The sequence below is a fragment of the Anomaloglossus baeobatrachus genome, chromosome 8, assembly GCF_048569485.1.
Source record: "Anomaloglossus baeobatrachus isolate aAnoBae1 chromosome 8, aAnoBae1.hap1, whole genome shotgun sequence".
Lineage (NCBI taxonomy): Eukaryota > Metazoa > Chordata > Amphibia > Anura > Aromobatidae > Anomaloglossus > Anomaloglossus baeobatrachus.
This window is the reverse complement of record NC_134360.1, coordinates 188,742,218-188,767,825: the sequence shown is the minus strand read 5'-3', so window position 1 is coordinate 188,767,825 and position 25,608 is coordinate 188,742,218. Positions and strand designations below refer to the sequence as shown.

The window sequence follows — 25,608 nt, the reverse complement described above, 5'->3', positions numbered from 1 at the left end:
ATGAGCAGTGAAATTCTGCCCACAGCCAATAAATCACGGAGACTGCGGCCGGCCGCGGTGATGTCAGGTCAGCAGGAAGTTGACGTGACATCACCAGATCCCCGAGGTCACGGAGCCCGCGGGTCAGGCGATGGGGTACAGTGGTCCACAATAGCGCCTCTCACAGGCAGTATTGCCAACATAAGATATTTGAGAGAAACATAGTTTCTCAACATAATATCGATCTAGCAAATAATAAATATGGGTGAACCACTTCTTAAAAAAAGAGGTAATGGAGAGAAGAGAAAGATTCTGCGTAGCAAAATAACAGTAACCAGAACCACCATGTTTTATGACACTAGGTCAACGCTTAGAAATTGGAAGAGAATTTAACATTAGATAGATTTTCCATATTTGATCTCCATGTGATATATGAGGCTATTTCTGGTGAAGCGTTTTTCTTGGATGCAAACACTCAGTAATGAATCTTGTCCAGTGTAAAACGTTTTCTGCTTTGTTTAAAAAGAATTCTCCAAAATAGGCTGATGGCAGGGTGCGCTGCTCCTGCCGTCTCTACAAATCTGTGGGGAAACCTGGTTACAAATTTTCAATTTTATTGCAGCACTGTTGTATGGAAAATATAGTATTACAGGGGGCGTAATTATATCAATATATAATTATATCTATCTAATAGCAATCAATGACAGGTTTATGAATACACACTCATGGAATTCCCAACACCAACCGCGCAGATAGGTTATCCAATATATAACAGAAGATGGACTTGGAGTGAAGAGCTCCCTCTCTGATCATGAATTCACTGTTACCAGCTGGACAAGGTTCTGGAGTGACGGTGTCCTGTCAATGGCAACAATTGGAATGGATCCTTCCAACCTAACTGTCCCTAATCCTAGTTTCAGAACCAGTCCTGTATCAATGAAATCAGATGCAGATCCCCAGTCAATGAAAGCAAATGCTGATAATGACCGATTTTGGAAAAGTAGTTCCACATTCAGCAGTGTTTTATCTGAAGAGTAAAAAGGTACCTAGAAGTCTGGGTGACCTCCTCAATAATCACCCAGACTTAGGTGTCTCCCCTTGGTTTGTTTGCTGGACGGCATGCCAAGCAGTCCTTAAAGTTCATAGGTTAGGTCATCAATGTCTGATCGTTAGAGGTCCGACACTCCCAATAATTACCGTGTTTTTCCAAAAATAAGACACTGTCTTATATTTTTTTTGCCCCCCAAAAAAGCACTAGGGCTTATTTTTGGAGGAGGTCTTATTCTTGGAAAGCAGACCCCCCACTTTCCAGGAGACCCATACTCACCAGACCAGGACGTCTTCGTGCTTCCCAGGTCCTCCTGTGATCTCTGGTCGGTGCTGCACGCCGTCCTACCCTGCTGCTAGCTGACACACACAGAAGATCCCAGACACACACAGCAGATCTCACACACAGCAGATCTCACACACACCAGATCTCACACACATCAGATCTCACACACACACAGCAGATCACAGATATACACAGCAGATCACACACAGCAGATCGCAGACACACACAGTCGATCACAGATACACACAACCGATTACAGATACACCCATCCGATCACAGGCACACACAGCCGATCACAGATACACACATCCTATCACAGGCACACACAGCCGATCAGATACACACATCCTATCACAGGCACACACAGCCGATCAGATACACACATCCTATCACAGGCACACACAGCCGATCACAGATACACACATCCGATAACAGACACACACAGCCGATCAAAGATACACACATCCGAACGCAGACACACACAGCCGATCGCAGAAAAACACAGCCGATTGCAGACACACACAGCAGATCACACACACACATCACATCACATCCAGCACTTACGGCAGCAGTCACGTGTCCGGCCGCAGGTCCTGTTCGTCACGCTCCACTGCACTGCCTCTTAGGATTCTCCCGGCGAGAAGAGATCGGTGTCACGTATGTATGCGATCCGATGTGTGTGCGATCTGATGTTTGTGTGTGTGTGTGTGTGTGATTTGATGTTTGCGTGTGATCTGATGTTTGTGTGTGCGATCTGATTATGTGTGCGATCTGACTGTGTGTGCGATCCGATGTTTGTGTGTGAGATCTGGTGTGTGTGTGTGATCAGATTGTGTGTGTGTGTGTGTGTGTGTGTGAGAGAGAGCTGATGTGTGCGGGTGTGTGATCACTACAGGTCCTGCCGCTCAGTGTCGGGTGAGTGTAATCGCCAGGTGCCGCTGTGTATAATGAAGTGTCCTGCAGTATCTGTAACTTTTTTAGCTGCACGGACACTTCATTATTGATCCAGGAGTAGGGCTTATTTTCGGGGGAGGGTTATATTTAAACCTTTCTCCAAAAATGCTGAAAATCCCTGCTAGGGCTTATTTTTGGGGGAGGTCTTATTTTTGGAAAAACACGGTACCGGTCCACTAAAAATGGAAAATCGACGGGTGGTGAAGGGGTTAAGGACATTCTGTCTCTGTATACTTCACCTTGTTTATTGGGGAAGGCTATGACTTAGGATATTTACCTGGAAGAATTCAGAAGAGACGTGATGTATGACAGGAGGTATCGTTCATTCCTCCTGGGTCAGGCCACTTACCTGAGGCAAAACTTATGGTGGTAGGAGCAGCCAGGTCAAGGGTCACTGAAAGAAGATGACGTCATCACGATCTTGGACTTTGCCTCTATTGTGGTCATGCTGGACATCTTAAATAGGTTGTCCACTACTTTTACACTGACAGCCTATACTTAGGATAGGTCATCAATGTCTGATCGGCTGGGGTCCGATACCCAGGACCCCCGCCGATGAGCTGTTCTAGATACCAGCGGCGATAGCAGGTGGCTTGCAATGCTCAGTTCTGGAGCTGCTCCAGCCACGGCCATGTACTGCACATCTGCCTTCCATTCAAATGAATAGGATGCAGATGTGCAGTACCTGGCCGCGGCCGCTATCAGTTGACGGGGCAGCTCCGGAACTGAGCATTTTTTTATTTTGCTTTTACAGCGCAGATTTTGTGAGAAAACAATTACTCTGAATCATGATTCTACAGGACAGTATGATTATACTGATTCTAAATTTGTGTAGACTTTATCTAAGTGAAGAAGCACAATTGCAGAAATTTTAAATAAAAATTTGGGTTTGTGACGTCATTTTCTGAGACCCATAAGATTTTTATTTTTCCTTTAAGTGATTTTTCTTATAGCTTGTTTTGATTGAAATCTGGGGTGGAAAAACTGCAATTCTGGTGTTTTGATTATTTTTCTCTTTACAGCATTTACCTATTTGATTTATTATTTTTAGAATTTGATAGATTGGACCTTTATGGATGCGGCAATATAAAATATGTTCGCTTTTTTAATTTCTTTAACTTTAATGGGGAAAAAAAGGGGTAGTTCAAAGCTTTGTATTTTGTTACTTTTTTTAAATTTTTAAAAACTTTTAAATGTTAATGTCACTACAGTATTACAGTTGTAGTGTGAATCACTGTCTTTTTTGAAGCTCAGTATGTAAAGGCAATGAGCTGTAGATGAGCTTCAGAGGTGGATCAATATGGTGGCAATGGGGGCCTTTCGATCTAGTCTTGGGGCGCCGATTAGATCTAGTCTTAGGCTGCCGCTGTTGGAGAAGAGATTAGCAGCGCCATTGAAACGGTTAATGACTGCGTCTGTTAGACACAGATGGTGGCTATTTAATACAGCTTGTATCTGCCACAAGTGGAGAGAGTAAAGGGTACTTTACATGTTGCGATATCGCTATCGATATTGCTAGCGAGCATACCCGCCCACGTCGGTTGTGCGTCACGGGCAAATCGCTGCCCGTGGCGCACAACATCGCTTACACCCGTCACATAGACTTACCTTCCCTGCGATGTCGCTGTGGCCGGCGAACCACCTCCTTTCTAAGGGGGCGGTTTGTGCGGCGTCACACGGCAGCCGTCCAATAGAAGTGGAGGGGCGGAGATGAGCGGGCGGCATATCCCGCCCACCTCCTTCCTTCCTCATTGCCGGTGGATGCAGGTAAGGAGATGTTCGTCGTTCCTGCGGTGTCACACGTAGTGATGTGTGATGCCGCAGAAACGACGAACAACCAGCGGCATGCACCACCAACGATATTATGAAAAGGAGCGACGTGTCAACGATCAACGATTTTTGACGTTTTGCGATCGTTAATCTTCGCTCCTAGGTGTCACACGCTGCGATGTCGCTAATGACGCTGGATGTGCGTCACTAACGACGTGACCCCGACGATATATCGTTAGCGATGTCGCAGCGTGTAAAGCACCATTAAGAGAAAGCATTGCATGAGTAAATGTTGTGGCTTTTGCATTGATATTAATTGTCAGAGACCGTAGTGCATTCAGTGATGTTGACATCCCTGGCACCACTAGGGCACAAATATAACAACATAGTTGGGAGCCCATTGTGATTACCAGTTGGTGAACACTGCTCTACAGTATATTGACCAAGTGAATTACTCACTGACTTGTAGTGTTTTTCTACATGGTAGATTGGGCCAATAATGGAGGGCATGGAGCTCATCCTTATTTACTAATAATTTATTATTGTAATTAGACCGTATAAAGTTTGGAACATCGGAAACAACATAAAACGTCTGCAGAAATTAAAAGTAACTCATCCATGTTCAAAATACATTTTATAGTGCATGACATTCTAGAATAGAAAAGTCCAAAACACATTTTTGTTTTCAATATGTGATTAAATAAGGCACAAACTAACATTCATGAAAGACTTGAGTGATAAGTTATTCATAAAAAAAGAGAAATACTTGATGAACTTCATGATAGCTTGGTCCCTAGAACAGTAACAAAGTAATCCACAAAATAATTGTAACAGATTTGTAACAAAATATAAATGTTCCTCAGATCTACAGACGGTACCTGAGCATTTGAAAACCCAAATGAATGTCTACAAAGGTCCCACAAAAAGAGTTATATCGCCCTGAAATAGATTAAGTTAATGCCATACTGTCTAAGGTAAATTTCATTGCCCGTCAATACAACCGTGCGGAAAGAGAGCGACCAACAACTTGTCCATTAAAACAATGGTCAGTGTGAGTGAGCCATGACAACAATTTATAAGGTCCAGTAATCGGGAACCATTCCATCTACTCTGACTCTACTGTATTTTTTATTTCTCATCTAGTCCCATAATAGATATATATGATTTTTTTGTCCTGAAGAAGGAGAAATTGTTCTCACAAATGCGTCGACGAATACAAATCACCACTCTTGATCTTCTGGATCTAGTTTAGTCCACGGCCGCGCGGCGTTGTCCCATCTCTACTTCCATAGGATTACCATAATAGATCCTAACATAAGGCAGCTTTGTCCTATTCAGATTTCATTTGTTCTCTAGTATCGGAAGGAAGTGTGTCAAATAAGGTGTCTTCTACAACAAGTCCGATCCTCTTTAAGGCCCTGCAGTCTCCAAGCTCTGGAGGCAAAGTTTCAAAATGATTACCTTTAATGTCCAGGTAAGACAGGAATACCAAGTTCCCAATCTTTGGTGAAAGAGTACTTAAATTATTCTTTCCGATTTTTAAGGTTTTCAATTTCTTGCAGAAATACAGTTCATCTGGCACGCTTTCCACTTTGTTGCAAGAAATTGAGAAATATTGTAAACTTTGGAGAACTCCAATCTCAGGAGGAATGAATCTAATATCATTATAAGATAAATCCAAGTATCGAAGTTTGTGGCATAAGAAAAGGTGAGAAGGAAGCACCTCTATCTTGTTGTGACTGAAATACAATCGTTCCAAACTTGTAAGTTTCTTTATGTGTTCTGGAATATAGGTAATACTGTTATACCACAGCTTTAAGATTGTAAGTTTACGCAAATGTTGGAAACTAAGTATTTCTTCAATGGATTTAAGATTATTTTCTTTCAGATCCAGTTCTTGAAGAGCTAGAAGACTGAAAATTGCATGAGGTATTCTCTCCAAGTCACAGTGTATGAGCTCCAGCTCAGTCAAGTTGACCATTTTCTTAAGATTGTTTAGCATTACCAATTTGCTTCCATCATTAAGGATACTTAACTTCTGAAGATGACCAGAAACATCAACTGCTCCTTGAGGGATTTTAGATAAATTACTTTTTATATAAAGGATTTTTAGACTCTTCAATTCCCGGAAAGACTCAAGGTTTATATTTTTGGATATATCAGGGCTTAAAGAGCCAATCAAGTATAGTTCCTCTAGGTTTCTCAAACTGTACATCCATGGTGGAAGTTCTCGAACGTCGTCGAACTTTACTCTCAATATTTTTAGATTTTCTTTTAAGAAAGCCAGGGCTGCCGTATGAATTTTTACCGAGCACTGATACAAGGACAATTCTTGAAGGTTATCAAGCTGAGCAATTGTTGCTGGTATCATGACATTATTGATGATTTCCAGCTTTAAAGATTGCAGCTCAGTTATCTCAAAGACAGTATCTGGAAGACCTGACAGCATAAATAATTGTATCTCCAGGCGGTTGTTAGCATTTGTTTGTAACCTTTGCCTCAGCTTATCGGCTGTCCATTCATTATTTAGGTTTAATTGTTTTAGTTTATTCTCGCTTACTTCAGATAGGAAAACGGCAAATCTTTTAGAGTACAGTGGGTCATATTGATCTATCATGTGAAACATGAAGGCAAAGTCGTTTTTGACATCCGGAATATCATCAATACCAGTTTCTTGACGAACATATTCAAAAGAATATTCCTTTAAGGAACGATAGAACAACCAGTAGAGAGTATAAAGGCACGTAAGTCCATAGACACCAACAAAACACAAGTAACAAAAGGATAATTTAGAAAACAAGTGTGCCATTGTGTGATTACAGGAAAAGTTCTTATATCCCGTCATATCTTGTATGTCAACATTACAATCCACAGTAAATTGTACTTTGGAAACAAGTGCACTATTGTAACAGATAATAATGAGGAATTTAAGAACTTTTAGTATGGTTTGGCGCACATACATGGCGTAAAGAAGATCCCCTTCTTCAACATGGAGCCGAAATTTTTTAACTTTCTCAAATAAAGCTTTAGCTTGTTCTCCTTCCTTTTTATCCAGGGCTCCCGCTGTAGTTTTATCAACCACAAACTTCTCGGGTATAGATTTTAGTGACTGGGTTTTGACTAGAGGACTCTCTACAGCTGAAGGAGTGGCAATTGTTTTGCTCAGAGCATTCTTCCGGTTGTCCTTCTCCTCTGGCTCCTCACCAGATACTTCAGATAAGGCTCTGGTTGTCCAAGGTGAGTCAAAACACTTTCCCAATATGGAAATAAAATGCTCAATTTTTGAGCTTGATCCAGGGAATTTAAACCAAAAGTTGCTACACACCATAAAAATTAAAGTGTGGATGAGAACCAGGTAAGGGAAATACTTTGCATACCAATGAAGAGCCCGCTCATAACACATCTGGTTAATGAAGCTGTATTGTTGGAGATCCAAGTCCGTCTTTAATCCTCTCATTTCCACTGTCCCAGAAGGAGCAGTTGGTTTGGGAGCTGGTAGAGGCAAATTAGTGACCACGGCACCAGAAGCATTATAGCTGGAAGAATTCTGAACTGGATGCACTCTCTTTGGCAGACATATAATCTTGTCTTGCATTACCTGAGTAAAAAAGAAAAAGATATTTTTAATTATTTTCAAAATAATGATGTTGAGTTGCAAAACTAATTTGATTTCTATACATGAGAATCTTTATTTAATTGTCCTTGAGGAACTGCAAAGTTTTACATTTTTGTAATATACTTCATTAACTTATTCCTTCTCTCCCAAACAACATGCTGCACTAACTTTCAATTCTTCTTTAGAAGCTGCTTTTCTCTGTTGCTCAGTAAAGATCCATACACTATCTTCAATTAGACTATGTACAGGAATTTCCCTGTTTGAGTACTGGGTGCAAGATCAAACAAGGAAAGTTCAAAACACAGACTGTGTGAATATAATGTATTGATCTTTGCTGAGCAGCAGTTAAAAGCAGCTTCAAAAGGAGCATAGAATAGGTATTGAATCAGTATACGGTGGTGTTGGAAGAGAAGGAAGCAAAATAAGGAAATTAAGTATATTACAAAAATGTCAAAACGTTGTAAGGTCTGCAATGCAATTAAAAAAAACAATGGCTGCAGTTATTCTCATGGTCACAGTCATCCAAACTTAAATGGGGTTATCAAACATTTTTAAGCCAAGAGCTATATTAAAATAATAATTAAATAACTTACAAATTTGCTCACAGCGTTTTGTGTATACACTGGTCTTTATGAACTCCCTGGAAGTGATCACATTCAGCCAACCCAAGAACAAAAGTAAAAGACCTTGTGAAAATGCTGGCAGAAGCAAGTAAGAATGTATCAATATCCACAGTGAAACGACTACTGTATCAACATGGGCTGAAAGGTCACTCTGCCAGGAAGAAGCCATTACTCCAAAAGAAGCATAAAAAAGCCAAGTTAATGTTTGCAAATGCACACAGGAACAAAAAGATTAATTTTTGGAGACATGTCCTGTGGTCTGATGAAACTAACATTGAACTGTTTGGCCATAATGACCATCGGTTTGTTTGGAGGAAAAAGAGACAAGGTTTGAAGCCTAACAACACCATCCCAACTGTGAAACACAGAGGTGGCAGCACCATGTTGTGGGTTTGTTTTGTTGCAGGAGGGACAGGTGCACGCCACAAAATAGATGGCATCACGAGGAAAGAAGATTATGAGGCAATACTGAAGTAACATTTCAGCACATTAGCCAGGAACTTAAAGTTTGGCGAAATGGGTCTTCCAAATGGACAATGACCCAAAGCACATTGCCAAATTGGTTTTCAAAGTCAATGTTTTTCAGTGGCCATCACAAAGCCCTGACCTCAATCCTATTGAAAATTCATGTGCAAAGCTGAAAAGGCCGGTGCGAGCAAGGCGACCTACAAACATGGTTCAGTTAAGCCTGTTCTGGCAGGGGAAAAGGGCCCAAATTCCTACCAACTATTGTGAGAAGCTTGTGGAAGGATAGCCAAAACGTTTGACCCAAGTCATAGAGTTTAAGGGCAATGGGGCCAAATACTAATGAAATGTATGTAAACTTTTGACTTTGCAAAAAGTAATAAAAATGCCTTAAAACATTTTTCCTCTCTTCTTATTCTGGCATTTGGCAAATATAAATAATTTTGGTTCCTAATTGACCTAAAACGAAAAAGATTTATTCTTCTTCCGTGTCAGATAGTGAGAAAAACCTGCAGATGTGTCTTTTTACGTAGTGTGATAGTGTGTATAAACTTCTGGTTTGAACTGTATGTAATTTTTTGCTAAGTCTAAATGTAGCTGTTCCCCTGTATCTGGAGTCATTTTTCTTTTTTTTGTCTTGAGCTTCTTGGTTACTGAGATGTGCCCTACCACCCCCTTTTTCTGTAGTCTTGTCAGACAAGTGGGTGTGATCGTCAAGAAGACATGCACCGAGAGGAATTGTGTATACCAGCCTCTTGACTAAAGGGTGCTTTACACGCTGCGACATCGCTAACGATATATCGTCGGGGTCACGGGGTTTGTGACGCACATCCGGCGTCGTTAGCGACATTGCAGCTAGTGACAGCTAGGAGCGACGATCAACGATCGCAAAAACGTTAAAAATCGTTGATCGTTGACACGTCGCTCCTTTTCATAATATCGTTGGTAGTGCATGCTGCTGGTTGTTCGTCGTTCCTGCGGCATCACACATCGCTATGTGTGACACTGCAGGAACGTCGAACATCTCCTTACCTGCGTCCACCGGCAATGAGGAAGGAAGGAGGTGGGCGGGATATTCCGCCAGCTCATCTCCGCCCCTCTGCTTCTATTGGACGGCTGCCGTGTGACGTCGCTGTGATGCCGCACGAACCGCCCCCTTAGAAAGGAGGCGGTTCGCCGGCCACAGAGACGTCGCAGGGAAGGTAAGTCTGTGTGACGGGTATAAGCGATGTTGTGCGAAACGGGCAACGAATTGCCCGTGACGCACAACCGACGGGGGCAGGTACGCTCGCTAGCGATATCGATATCGCAGCGTGTAAAGTACCCTTAACAACACTGGATTTCATCAAGGGAAGAGGTGCCCATACGTCAGGAATGGTGAGGAACCTAAGAATAATGTCAGATTCAAGGGAACAGCTACATTTACACCAGGTTATTACACATTTATTGGAAGAGACGGGTCCTCTTTAGATCTGCATTTCTGAAATTTTCACGACCTTTTGCAAATTAATTTTTATGACTCTTGAGAGAATAAGGCCATGAAAACTTCTGGATCCAAATAGGTTAGAGATATCATCTTAGAGGAAATGCCTTGTAATGCAATTATCATTTGGATTGTTTGTTCTGGTACAAACAATATGATTATAAACCGAACAAACCAGGTGAACAATTTCCAATGTTGTTTCTAAGACAATAAGACCTAAGAAACAAACAAACTAATTACAATTTCAGATGTGAGGCCACAAAGGAATTTCCTCAAATTATCCACTCGATGAAATAAATATTAATGGAACATTAATTCAATTCAGATGGAAACTAATGTTTAATTAACCGTTTATCAGGTTTAAGATTTTATGGATGTTTTTCCTACAAATATATATCGGAGAGAGGTTTTTTGTTCTGTAAGCATCTTTTAATTTTAACTTTCATTAGGAAAAACAGAAATGGGATCAGACCTAGCAAAAATGTTCCTTTGGGGTATGTGCACACGATATCTTTTTCAGGAGGGTCGGCTCAAAAACTTGTCTTAAAAAGCACTTAAAAAATGGTAAAAAGAATGAATATAATGCAAAGAAATATAAAAATAACTTGCAATGCCTATGCGCCATCTTTTGAGCTTTTTCCATTTTTTCAGCATTCTTCAGGTGGCTTCTGTAGCCATATACATAATGTATAAAATAAATGCCGATGGGAAATTCAGTGTAAAAAATGATACAAAAGCCGCTTCCAGAAAACCACTGGAGGCGTGTCACTGGGATGTCTTCTGCTTGAAAATCTTAGCGGGTACGTCAGTGTCTAAAAGACATTGTGTGCACTTATCTTTAATGCGCACCAATCACCAGGATTTTCCTATATAACCTAAAGCCAGTGCTTTACTGGCACTATCAGGCTGATTCTATATATACACCTTTAGTTGTCAGTTAGGATGTATAGGTTTTGAAACAATGAGCAGCTTTTTGAGTGGCAGCAGCTGTCGATCAGCTAATAGCTGGGGTGGGTATTCAGAGTGATTCCTGCCCCCCAACCTGTCCGTCATCCCCCTATTATTTATGCTAATTCTATTATAGAATCTATTTTACTAAGTGACTAGAAGGACCTGTGCTGATGTCCTACCCATGTCACCAGAAGGGGCGGGGCCTTAGCCAACAGAAAAATAATGTTGCTTCCTGGTATCAACTATGTTGGCTGAGGCCCCGCCTTTTCTGGTCACATGGGTATGACATCAGCACAGGTCCTTCTAGTCACTTAGTAAAACGATTCTATAATAGAATTAGCATAAATACCAGGGGGAGGATGGACAGGCAGGGGGTGGGAATCACTATCAAACCCCACCCCAGCTATCAGCTGATCGGCAGCTGCTGCCAATCAAAAAGCTGCTCATTTTACAAACTTTACTTGCTTGTGTTTCAAAACCTTTACAAACTAGCTGACAACTAAAGGTATATATAGAATCAGCATGATTGTGCCAGTATACCACTGGCTTTAGATTATATAGGGAAATCCTGGTGATTGGTGCGCTTTAATGTGTTCCTCACTTGAGATCTACTTTTTATTGGTTTCTAAACCTCCAATGTGACTGCTATCTGTAAACGAGTCTGACAAAATCATTTATGAGCATGAAGTTCCTATATCATTTTTGTCTACAAGAAAATGTATCCATATTACAAGGGTAATAAATTGAATGCAGGAAGTAAGAGGCATCTGAACTACTAGGCTCCATTAAGCAGAACAATGTGCCCCTTTCATAACAAATGTCAGACTGAATGTCCACCCACTTTTTGTACTTAATAACGTGGGTAATTTTGGCTGTTAGAGTTTCAATATATTTTTTATCTTCACCCCTTATTAGTTCATGTTCAACCAGCAATATTTTACTAACCGATTCCAAATAATCCGGTTTTGACATGGGCATGTTTGGACCTTTGCTCTTCTGGGATTTTTGAGCCAGTAGGCGATCCTCTCAGTTACTGACGATAGCTCTATAGATACTCAGTTGTACCTGTTATCAGTGTCATAAGCGCATGGTCTGTGTATCCGTTTTTACCATCAGTCATCAATATTTTTCACAGATGGATAAATATATAAATTGTAAAGTTTCTCCTATACTTTGCAGTGTTAGACACGTACAGCACACTAACGGCACAATGATGTCATCCGTATGCTGTAGGTGTTATTACGGACCCATAGACTTGTATAGACCTTTGTAATCTGTGCTGACGGAAAAAATGGACAAGTTAACACCATAGGCTGTAATGGGCATATGTGGTATCCATGAAAAACATGGACAAAACATGTACGTGCCACATGGACGTCTGAATGATGCCTTACACAAAGGAAGCTGTCAGTAACTGATAGGACTTAGTCGCCTCCTGATGAAGTTTTGATGAAACGTACGTTGGGGCGGCCGGAACACATGGATGCTCTATTGTTTTCCCACTAAGTGTATAATTATTTATCTTCTGACACTTCACATTTTGATCCTGCTCTTTACTAGCATCTGCTTATATGCTGTCAACACAGGGTCTCTCATTATTTTCATTTTATACTCTACTTATGTGGATCTACACTTATTTATGGATTATACTGTCAAATTTCTGACTATTTGTAATTTTTTTGTAATAATTTTGTTTTTTGTAACTTTAATTTTTTTGATTCTTTGCAATTTTTTGTATTTCAATACCCCCTTGTCCCTGACATATCTTGCAGCTTTGAATTTATAGATACTTTCTATGAAATTTCCTTGTGTTTTAATATTTATTAATAAATATATTTTTTAGCCCAATACTTATTCTATTGTGTGTGATACTAGAATTTTTGAATGCACGTGTTTAAGAACAGACACGTGAAGGAGGCCTAAAACAAATACTGTAGGAGAGGCCTCTGCCCAAAAAGAGAATATAGTCTAAAAGAATTGAGGATAGCGCAGAATAAGCCAATACAATAATATAGTGATTACCTGCAATGTACAGCCGAACACGCCAATCATAAGCATGGCTACAGATAGGTAATCCGTAAACACATCCCACCATGGTTTGAGCACTCGGAATGCCGGCTGCTGCTCCGAGAACTGACGGAATTCAGTAACTGGAATCATTGTCCTGCAAGGCAGAAATAACACTGATGTATCAACTGTCACACCAAGGGCATAGTGAAATCACACTATTATGAAATGTAATTTTTGCCTTTAAATATTCAAGGTTACATGGAAAAGCATTTACCCCGTTCCAGATGTCCAATATTATGACGTGCTTCTAATAAAAGGAATAAGCGGCACGTCAAGCCAAGACTAGAAGCACATAACCAGCCATGCTCACAGAGGACTATCCTGTTACACCGCATAATATAATAGACTATCACTGTGCATCATCAAATGCAGCGGGTGAAATAAGTACACATTTACGCAAAATTTGGGTTTATGAAAATTGGTTCAAATCCAAAGATGTTTTGTTTTCTTATGCCCGGATTTAAAAACACACTTCTATTTTTAAGTATGGTTTTGCATAAAATAAGCGTGAAATTACGTACAAGCGCGATGAACAAGAAAAATCTTTATTATAGCCAAAAATGTACTTTGCATATCCTCCTTGAGGCCCAAGGTCCAGAGAGAGAACTTTTAGATCACCACATATTGACCATTTTTGATCCTCATAGTGTAGACTTTATTCTCAAAAAATGTAATTCTCATAGCTTTTCTTCAAGTGCACAGAATGCCCTACAGACACTGAAACATACTAGTATCATGGGTGGTATGGAGATAACAGGGAACTGGGGCTCCTAAACTGGCCCTCAGGTTAAGGGGGCCGTAACTATCCCTATTCCCCGAGATACCTCTGAAGGTGAGGACATATGGGCCGCCTTTCTAACCCTACTTCTGGCTAGCCATGATCTAATACCCCTCTCCCCAGGAGAGGGCCATTATAAGAGAGGTTAAACATATGGAAATAGATGAACAGGGGAAACCAAAACTCGATCGCACAGCCCACTCACACAGAGGTACTAGACAAGTTATAAGGAGGAAAATAAGAGCAGGGAGGAAACAAAAAGACGACAAGAGAATTTCAGAACACCCCAAGCAGCACGCAGCATAAACACCAGGAAACAGCGATACACAGAACACAGACCAGTTTAGCAGAAGCTATAGTCGGTATAGGAAGACAGACTCCACCATCTTAAAAAGGCAGGGAAAAACTGTGATAGGTTTACCCCAACATGTGATCCTAGAGGTAACCAGTGGGCTAGTAGAGATTAATTCTTGCTAGCCCAACCATTAATGAGCACACAAATGGTTGACACCCGAGCCCTGCCTGTGCAATGCAGAAGCACCAAAGAAAACATAGTGTGGAGTGTCAGAATCTGTAGTGTGAAGATCATCTGATGCTGCCATGACACTCAGCAAATTTTAAGCCAAACTCTGTGTGACAACTTGCTGCCATTGTGCAGTAACAGATTTCAGACTTTTTTGGGATGAATCACTCTCTCAATGTTACATTTTTTTATCAGCCCAGGAACATCATTCCAATATACTAGAGCACCGTCTTAAGAAATGTATAGAAGGAACTCCTTTTGGAAGCCTACAGAATTCCATTCTTTTGGAAGCCTATGTAGTCAGGTTTTATGAAAAAAAAAACCACTTGTTTTATTTATCATGAGACGTTTCTTGTGTGGCACCATAGTAATGAGACACCTTTTTTAGGCCATCAGTTGAACCAACTGATATTATTTTTCGCGAAGTGGCAGGATTGCTTTCTTATAACTGATAAATTTGAGCTGGTGTCATGACTTTTCATGGCTTTTTGCACCTTTCTTCATGTGTTCAATACTTTTTCCTGTGTCATTTCTCATTATTACAGATACCTTAATTTCATTTATGAACTTCTATAGTTTGACTTCTTTGCCTTTGTGGATGGGTTGTTACCAATATCTGGTGAGAATTTCATGTCAATAGAACCTTTAAAAATATATTTACGGTACTTAGAGATTTAGTGACGTGTTAAATACTTATTTCACCCGCTGTATTCATCATTGTGCTACCATCATTTGAGCTTTTTATGGTATTTATCATAACATGTATCTTATATATTGCGTAACTGCTGCTTTTCTACTATTTACCCTTTTAGGTGAAAATTATGTGTTATCTTTTGAGGTTTCCATGACTTCTTTTTATATGATTAAACAATTGACATCATTCATTTTATTCTAATTCATTTATTGTGCCGGTAATTTCTTATAATGGAATCATTTTAGTTACCGGGGTGGTGATGTATCTTGCGTCACTCTGCCATGTGCACGGACTCTGCCAAATATGTAATAACAGCGGAAATACCGTAAATGGTTGTTAGGGCCAGATGGACGGGCAGACCCGGGAGGTGGATCCACTGGGCCGAACTCCCCGATGAGGGAAAGGAGTCCGGTAGCCGGAGCACGCACTTTAGGTAGCAGAACAGTCCGTGCACTGGAAGACAATGGAGAAGTCCCTGGGACCACGAGGTCACTGATGGTGGTCCGGGTGACGGAGCTCAGGTTCGGAAGCCGTGATGATGTCAGGCAGGGTCCGGAACCGTTGGAGCGAGATGACGGGTCACCGCAGGGAACCGAGATGGTGCGGACTGTCAGGATGGCAGATGGGCAGCGTTCGGGGTTCGAGACACAGCAGGACCGGATGGCGATGCAGGATCGGCTCTAGAAGACAGAGAGGTAAGTATCTCACAGAACACAAGGAGACCTGACTCCTAGCTTGGGAAAACACGAAGAACAGGCCCCGCTCCCTTGGACATTAACCCCCTATATACCCTGTACCTGTGTGCATCATTTCCTGTTCGTGGACACTGGCCCTTTAAGAAAGGGTCAGTGACCGCGCGCGCGCCCTAATGCGCATGCGCGCGGCCCGGGTGCCAGAAGCCAACACAGGAAGCTGAGAGGAGGACGCAGCAGAGCCGGCCATGGACTGGGAAGCCGACGGGCGCCGGGAGCGGGGACCAGGGGGCCTGGGAAGCGCTGGGACTGGAGGCTGGAGAGCGGGGAGCGTGGCAGGTGAGCCGGGGAGCGGAGCAGAGGACCCGGGGAGCGTGACAGTACCCCCCCCCCCCACGCCCCCCTCCCCGCAACCGGGACAAGAAGGCACGGATCAGAGGAGTGCCCACGTTCTCCCTGGGCTCCCAGGACCTATCCTCAGGACCATACCCTTCCCAGTCCACCAGGAAGAACTGTCGACCTCGTACGGTCTTCATGGCCACGATATCCCTTACCGCATAGATGTCGTCCTCAGCAATAGGGGGAGGAGCCGGACTGGCGGCAGCGGAGAAGGGACCAAGGACAACCGGCTTGAGCAGAGAGACGTGGAAGGAGTTGGGTATCCTCATCGTGGCCGGGAGCTGCAGTTTGTAGGAGACCTCATTGATCTTGCCGAGGACTTTAAATGGTCCGATGTAGCGAGGTCCCAGCTTGTAGGATGGTATCTTCAGTCGGATGTACTTGGAAGCAAGCCAGACGAGATCTCCCGGAGAGAAACACGGAGGATCCAGACGTCTCTTGTCCGCGTGTCTCTTCATCCGCAGGGATGCACGTGCAAGGGACGCCTTAACTGAGTCCCAAATGGTAGCAAAGTCACGGAGCACTGCATCAGCAGCAGGGATGTCCGAGGAAGAGGATACCGGCAATGGGACAGACGGCTGAAGTCCGTAGACGACATGGAAGGGAGAACTGGAGGAGGACTCACTGACGTGGTGATTATGGGAGAATTCAGCCCAAGGAAGAAGCGTGGACCAATCGTCATGATGGGCGTTGACGTAGTGACGTAAGAAAGAGGTCAATATCTGATTGACCCGTTCCACTTGGCCGTTCGACTGAGGATGGTAGGCCGAAGAAAAGTCCAAAGTCACTCCCAGATGTTTACAGAGAGCCCTCCAGAAGCGGGAGGTGAACTGAGTTCCTCTATCGGACACGATGTGTGATGGAAAGCCATGCAAGCGGAAGATGTGATGTATATAAGCGTCCGCTAGTTCCTGGGCAGAGGGCAGTCCAGCCATAGGAACGAAATGGGCCATTTTAGAGAACCGATCCACCACGACCCATATGACTGTGTGTCCGGAGGACAATGGCAAGTCCGTAATAAAGTCCATCGCTATGTGTTGCCAGGGAACTGAGGGTATGGGCAGAGGCAGAAGACGGCCATATGGCAGGTGTTTGGGAGTCTTGTTCCTGGCACAGGAGGAGCAGGCAGAGACAAAAGAGGCGACGTCCGTGCGAAGGGATGGCCACCAGTAATGACGCACAATCGCAGTCCATGTTTTCTTCTGACCTGCATGACCGGCTGTTTTCGAGGCATGGCCCCAGTGTAACACTTTTTGCCTGTCAGTCTCAGAGACATAGGTCTTCCCAGGCGGTATCTGGGCCAGGGTGACAGGAGCCACTGGAATAATCTTACTTGGACAGATGATGGGTTGAGATGTCTCTTCCTCCTGCTCCATGGGCATGAAAGACCTAGATAAGGCATCAGCGCGTACATTCTTGTTCGCGGGTCGGAAATGAAGCTGGAAGTCGAACCGGGCAAAGAACAAGGACCACCTGGCTTGCCGTGGGTTCAGTCGCTGAGCAGTCCGCAGGTATTCCAGGTTTTTGTGGTCCGTGTAAATAATGACGGGGTACACTGCTCCTTCCAGAAGATAGCGCCATTCTTCCAGAGCCAGTTTGACCGCCAATAGCTCTCGGTCACCGATGGTGTAATTGCGTTCAGGCGCTGAGAAGCTCTTGGAGAAGAAACCGCAAGTCACCATCTTCCCGGAGGAGGACTTCTGCATGAGTACTGCTCCGGCTCCCGAGGAGGAGGCATCCACCTCCAAGGTGAACTGGCGGTTTAATTCTGGACGGTGGAGTACAGGAGAGGAGGCAAAGGCTCGCTTTAGAGAGCCAAACGCGGCGTCGGCCGCAGGTGACCAGTCCTTTGGATTAGCCCCCTTCTTGGTCAAGGCGGAGAGGGGAGCAGTCAGAGCCGAGAAGTGAGGAATGAACTGGCGGTAATAGTTGGCGAATCCCAGAAAGCGCTGGATTGCCTTCAGTCCAGAAAGGGGAGGCCAGTTGAGAACGGAAGAGACCTTCTTTGGATCCATCTGCAGTCCGGTGTCGGTGATGAGGTACCCCAGGAAGGGGAGAGAAGACTGTTCGAAGACACACTTCTCGTACTTGGCGTACAGACGATTCTCTCTCAGTCTTTGTAGGACCAGTTGCACGTTCTCTCGGTGGGTCTGGAGGTCCGGAGAGAAGACAAGGATGTCATCCAGATATACCACCACACAAACGTAGAGAAGGTCCCGGAACACATCGTTCACTAATTCTTGGAAGACTGCTGGTGCGTTACACAGGCCGAAGGGCATCACGCAATATTCATAATGCCCATCGCGAGTGTTGAACGCGGTCTTCCATTCATCCCCTGAGCGGATACGGACCAGGTTGTAGGCACCCCGAAGATCCAACTTGGTGAACACACGAGCTCCTCTGAGCCGATCAAACAATTCGGGGATGAGCGGCAGGGGGTACTTGTTCTTTACGGTGATTAGGTTCAATCCCCGGTAGTCTATACATGGGCGTAGGTCGCCCTCTTTCTTCTTTACGAAGAAGAAGCCTGCTCCAGCAGGAGAGGAGGATCTCCGAATGAATCCCTTAGCCAGGCTCTCTGTGATGTACGTAGACATGGCTCTTGTTTCGGCTGGAGACAGTGGATATATCCGTCCTCGAGGTGGTGTAGTTCCCGGGAGCAGGTCAATGGCACAATCGTAAGGACGATGTGGCGGAAGTACTTCGGACTCCTTCTTATCAAAGACGTCCACGAAGGACCAATAGGCTGAAGGCAGTCCCGGTAGGGACTCGGGAACCGGAGGTCGCCGGATAGGTTGTATGGTCTTCAGACACTTCTCATGGCAAGAAGACCCCCATCGAGTGATATCGCCAGTGCCCCAGCTGACTGAAGGCTCGTGTGTCCGCAACCAGGGAAGGCCCAGCAGGATTTGATGTGACATATGTGGGAGGACGTAGAGAGCGATGTTCTCGGTGTGTAGAGCACCGATACGCAGTTCAAGCGGCTTGGTGATCCAGGAGATGGTGTCAGAGAGGGGTCTCCCATCCACAGAGGCAATCACAAGAGGTTTGGCGAGTGGAGTAACAGGCACCTGGTACTTGTCCACCGTGGCCTGCTGGATGAAATTGCCTGCTGCCCCAGAATCGAGGTACGCCTCAGCCGTAAACCGCGTCTCTCCCGTTGTCACTTGCACAGTCCATGTAACCGGGTCTGAGAGAGTCCCAGCACCTAGGGTGGCCTCTCCTACCAACCCTAGGCTTTGGAGTTTCCCGGCCTCTCAGGACAGGCGCGTAGCAGGTGTGTGCTTTCTCCGCAGTAGAAGCAGAGACCCTTGGCGAGCCGCTCTGCTCGACGTTGTTCCGACTGTCGCACACGGTCGATCTGCATGGGCTCATGGACGGAGACGCCTGAGGCCGTTGACTGGAGTACAGCGGGCTTCTGTGGAGGAGAGGAATGCCGTACCGGACGTCTCTCATGGGACACCTCTTTGGACCGCTCCTGGAAGTGTATGTCCACTCGAGTCGCTAGGGTAATCAGGGCGTCCAGGGTGGACGGTACGTCACGTCCAGCCAGCTCATCCTTGATTCGACCCGAGAGTCCTTCCCAGAAGGCGGCGGTTAGGGCCTCGTTATTCCACCCGAGTTCTGAAGCCAAGGTGCGGAAACGGATGGCGTATTGACCCACCGTCAGAGTTCCCTGACGTAACCGGAGAAGAGATGAAGCAGACGCGGAGGCGCGTCCGGGTTCATCAAAGGTGCTGCGAAAGGCCTGTAGGAAGTCCTGGAGGTTCTTGGTCATAGGGTCCTCCTTCTCCCACAAGGGGTTCATCCACGCCAGTGCCTCGCCCTCTAGGTGAGACATGATGAAGGCGACCTTGGCTTGGTCGGAGGCAAACAAATGTGGCAGCTGCGTGAAATGGAGGGAGCATTGGTTTATAAACCCCCTGCAGGTCTTGGGATCTCCGGCGTACCGGGGTGGTGAGGCCAAACGCAGTCTGGAAGCATCCGAGGAGGCTGCCACGGGAGCGGGGGCCGTGGATTGACTAGTGGAGGCCCGGGACGCTGAAGATGTGACCGAGGCTTGTAGCGTATTCAAGCGGGCGTCCACGGAAGTCATAAAGTTCAGCATGCGGGTCTGAGTCTCACGCTGGCGTTGGAGTTCCTCATGCAAGGCCGCTAGTGCTTCGGCGGGATCCATGGCCTGTTCTTACTGTTAGGGCCAGATGGACGGGCAGACCCGGGAGGTGGATCCACTGGGCCGAACTCCCCGATGAGGGAAAGGAGTCCGGTAGCCGGAGCACTTTAGGTAGCAGAACAGTCCGTGCACTGGAAGACAATGGAGAAGTCCCTGGGACCACGAGGTCACTGATGGTGGTCCGGGTGACGGAGCTCAGGTTCGGAAGCCGTGATGATGTCAGGCGGGGTCCGGAACCGTTGGAGCGAGATGACGGGTCACCGCAGGGAACCGAGATGGTGCGGACTGTCAGGATGGCAGATGGGCAGCGTTCGGGGTTCGAGACACAGCAGGACCGGATGGCGATGCAGGATCGGCTCTAGAAGACAGAGAGGTAAGTATCTCACAGAACACAAGGAGACCTGACTCCTAGCTTGGGAAAACACGAAGAACAGGCCCCGCTCCCTTGGACATTAACCCCCCTATATACCCTGTACCTGTGTGCATCATTTCCTGTTCGTGGACACTGGCCCTTTAAGAAAGGGTCAGTGACCGCGCGCGCGCCCTAATGCGCATGCGCGCGGCCCGGGTGCCAGAAGCCAACACAGGAAGCTGAGAGGAGGACGCAGCAGAGCCGGCCATGGACTGGGAAGCCGACGGGCGCCGGGAGCGGGGACCAGGGGGCCTGGGAAGCGCTGGGACTGGAGGCTGGAGAGCGGGGAGCGTGGCAGGTGAGCCGGGGAGCGGAGCAGAGGACCCGGGGAGCGTGACAATGGTTCCCATGTTTTACAACATGGGAACCTTTGCATTATTGGTGTATACATTTAAAGGGGTTGTTCATCGTCAGGACACTGGGCAACAGACGTTGTAAAACATCTAAAATAACAAACCCAACAAGTGCTCACTCTGTTTGGGTCCAGGGTTGGCTCTCAGTCTCCGTGTTTTGGCTGTATTGGTGACATTTACGTCAACAGTGCACTTTAACGCACTGTTGGCCGTGAACAAGTTTACAGCATTCACCACTGAGCTCAGTGACTGAGCTAGAGCTGTGACGCTCGCTGTTGACAAGGTGTTACCACTATAGTCAAAACGCTGACACCGGGGCAGCTTCGGAGAGCCAGCTCTTGACCCAGGTACTTGATGTGTTTGTTATTTTAGGCATTTGATAATGATTGAGGCCCTTTAGTTGGGTTGACCACGACTTTGATAATGAACCTTAGGTGAGGTTATTAACACCAGATTGGTGGGGGTCTAAAAACAAGAATCCCCACCTATCAGTTTGTAGATGCTGCTGCAGTGGCCAGAAGTAAACGAAATACAACGTTGGCTCACCACAGGTTTGTACACCGAGTAGTGGTCGCTTTGGTACCGCAGCTCAGCTACCATTAAAGGGAACCTGTCAGGTGCAATCTGCACCCAGTACCACGAGCAGTTTTGGGTGCATATTACTAATCCCTGTCTAACTGTTCCAGTATCTAGTAGCATAGATAAAGAGATCTTTAGAAAAAGTATTTCTAAAAATCCGTTATGATATGCTAATGCGGCCAGTGACTAGACGCAAGGACATTATTTCCCTTGGCTAGTCAGCCCCCTTAGCATGTAAGCATGCTCCTGTGGGCGTGCTAACATGCTAATGAATGTGCAGCGTCAGAGGCATGGCCACTCTCACCTCTCTGCTGCCACCTCTGGATTTTTGCTCAGTGCGCATGGATCAGAAGTCCTCGGACTTCCGGTCATGCGCACTACACCAGTTTGAAGTGGGAAGCGTACACCCGGATTCATAGTACGCATGATTGCAAGTCCGGGGACTTCTTATCAAGTACACTGAGCCAAAAAACAGTGTCAGCTGCGGTGGCAGCAGAGAGGTGAGAGCGACCATGCCTCTGATGCTGCGCATTCATTAGCATGTTAGCACGCCCATAGGGGCGTGCTTATATGTTAAGGGGGCCAACTAGCCAAGAGAACTAACACCCTTGCGATGAGTCGCTGGCCTCATTAGCATATCATAAAGGATCTTTAGAAATACTGTTTCTAAAGCTCTCTTTATCTATGCTACTATAGGTTGGGGCAGTTATTGAGGGATTACAAATATGCACCCAGAACTGCTCGTGGTTCTGAGTGCATATTGCACCTGACAGGTTCCTTTTAAAGTGAAAATCTGATAAAAAGGCCATCATTTTTTCATGTATATTGAGTATTCCCTTACCTGCAATGTTTGTTCTCTTACTAAAGGAACATTAGTGAACTGAGCCTGTCTTAGAAAAAGTTTCTAACCTGCAAAGTGTAAAGCACTTGTAGAGAAGCGGTGCAGCTACAGTATACAGAAGTTGAGGGTGAGGCTTTTACAGAATTCTGCATGCTATGGTTCCATATATAAGCTGTGTTAATTCTTGTTTTCTTTTTACTAGCTCCCAACAAGCCTATTAATAACATCAATGAATAGCTGACCTTAGCGGTCCTTTAGATGTTCTTTTGAGATGTTTTGTGACTTTCCGGAAAAGTAATAACTGTGGTTTTAATTAATTCTGGCAGGGCTCTACTAGGATTATTTAAAGGGGTTGTTCAGCCTTGGGGAACAAGTCTGAAGTCAATCTATGTGACTGCACACTTAGGAATCCTTACAGCACACAGGATTCTCTGTTGTCACTAGATGTAAGGATTCTCTAGTGCCAGGAGATATTAGGATTCTCCGGTGCCAGCGCCGGAAGCAGGCATACGCGTGTCTTTAAGTATGCATTTTACATCTATGTGGTTATGTGCCGACTAGACATGCCTTACTCAATACAGATTAATTAAGTGAGGCCGGACACGTCTAGTCTGAATGTGGCCGAAGTAAGCAAACAACATACCTACAGTCACACAAGCGCCGGCTCCCTAAGCCGGCACTGGAGAATCCTGAGAGTGTGCACACTGTGCGCTTTGATGATTTACAAGTGTGCAATCACATAAATGACTGCTGTCTTGTTCCCCAAAACTGAACAACCCCTTTAATGCAGTCCCAATTCATCTTTAGTTGGGGTACAGGGGTTGCTCACTAGTTGGAGAAGCAATCAACTTCCCTTCGGACAAACAAGGTGAGTGTTGCAGCACATCCATTGGTGCTGACAGGTTGCAGTGATCGTGTGGCATAACAATGGTACTCGATATGTCACAATTATACTCAATACTAAATAAATGTTTCTAAAATTTGGTTTCCATATCATTAGCATGTCTGTCGATCTTGTGAGTTTCATGAAGCCACACATTTTTTGGGAGAGTATTGCATTTTCATTGTTGAAGAGTGCAGAGTATTTTTTAGTGTGCAGTAATACACAATTTGTGCAGTAATAAACCAAATATGTGCAGTAATAAAAGAAATGTTCTGCAGGCTATGTGATAGCGATATTATAGGGAGGGTAAATATTAACTAGAAACACAACTGTCTCCCAGAATTCCCCAGGTTCAGAAAGCACTAACCACATGAGGAGATGGTCTGTTTCACTTTCTTTTCCAGTCTCTGCATATAAATTCTGCGCGCCCCCAGGTCATGTGACAGTGACATCATCACAGGTCCTACTCCACTCATCTCCACTCCACTGACCAATGTGACCATCTACATGCCAGGACGGAGCTTACAAGCTGCACAGGCGCTCGGTCATGCAGCTAGAAAGACAGCTCTGATCTGTGAATACTAGTAGCACACTTGGGGTGTACTTACTTCTTGGAGGAGATTCCAGCTAAATTACAGTATGCGTATACCTCTCAGCTTGTAGTCTGTCAATATTTCTGTGATGCCTTGTATTCACAGCTTCTTTAGGTATAGCCTCAGCAGTTCAGTAGGGTTAAAGTGACCCTCTACCCTGGTACTGAGACATGGCTATACATTTTTCCCCTTCCTGCTGTCCCCCATTTGCCTCCCACTGCTTCCTCCTCCTGACTGGCATTCTGGTCCTCCGCCATCCAAAAAGGACAAATGGCATAGGGAGGAGCAGTGTCAAGTCTGGAGCAGGCATCAACAACAAAGGAAAGTCAGGGGTGCATGGTGTCCTCTTATCTCTACGCTCCCCATTCCACTACAGCCGCATTCTCCAATGCAAGAAAACCAGAACACCAGTCTCAGCAGAAGACAAATGGGGGGCACTATGCACAACATATGCACAGTCACGTCTCAGTGACAGGATGAATGATACATTTTACATCAGGACTCTTATCTAGTTAATGCAAACCTTCCTTTCCAAACATTTTTGATTTACCGTGTTCTTTAGGTCATTGTCTTGTGTTGTCTCATCCAACAACTCTTCAGTTTGATGTGGTGGACCTCTGCCGTTACATTCTCCTATGAAACGCCCGCATACATATTTTACAAGATATTGATCAGTGACAGGCCCGTAAATAATGTAAGGCACACTTATGTCATAGGAAGTTAGCAGACACCAGCCGAAGTAGCAGTGTTGGAGCACTTGGAGACAGAAGAGGTAAGTAATTTTTTTCCCTATATGATCTATTCTTGCCCTTTACTACATTTTTTGGCTAATCCCTTCAAATATCACTCAATTTAATTGTGAGTTTGCCATATCATTTGTCAGTAACCACAATATACAATGAAACAGTAGAAGTAAAGTATCAATTAGCCATTGACTACCGTGTATAAATAAGTGTCTATATTACTGTCATGTTGTGACATAAGAATAATAAACCGCGGCTTTTCACAGCAGTAAGCTTCAGTGATTCAGAAGTCATTTCATCTTATGTATATTATTACCATCTGTATATACATAAGGGGAGTATATATGTTTTGCCAGAAAACATGAATTTCTAGAATCAATGGCAGCTCAAAGTTTCCCCTACTCAAAAACATTACAGCTTTGACACAGACGCTATGCTACACATTAAAAGTACAGTATAAGAACAGTGGAGGTAGTCCCTAGGGTACATATATCAAAGGTTGCACACCAAGGCTCTCTACTGATAAACTTAAAAGTTTGACTAAAAATAGCCCATTACTAACAAAATTGGCAACAAAAGTAGCCACAACCTGTCCTTCACGCTATGGGACCATCGGCTATCTATAACCTCAGGGTTACCCCTAATGGTGGAGATGCCTGAGTCCTGTGCCTGGCTATTTTCCTGAACAGATCAAATCTAT

The 25,608-nt window shown here is 44.7% G+C and overlaps 1 protein-coding gene across 3 annotated transcripts in view; it reads right to left on the bottom strand.

Annotated features, from left to right (window-relative positions):
- Positions 1-214: 214 nt before the first annotated feature.
- Positions 215-25,608, bottom strand: part of LRRC8C (leucine rich repeat containing 8 VRAC subunit C) — an 85,299-nt gene continuing 59,905 nt past the window's right edge. Inside the window, exons 1-3 of one of the 3 annotated variants that reach the window (XM_075322306.1) lie at positions 15,489-15,948; positions 13,197-13,338; positions 215-7,634 (exon numbers count right to left, since the gene is read on the bottom strand). In XM_075322306.1, coding sequence (XP_075178421.1) covers positions 5,367-7,634; positions 13,197-13,334 — 2,406 coding nt within the window. In that variant the 5' untranslated portion in view covers positions 13,335-13,338; positions 15,489-15,948 and the 3' untranslated portion in view covers positions 215-5,366. Of the gene's footprint in view, positions 7,635-13,196; positions 13,339-15,488; positions 15,949-25,608 lie in introns of those variants that run through there. The other 2 variants (XM_075322308.1, XM_075322305.1) reach the window with 2 other exon arrangements.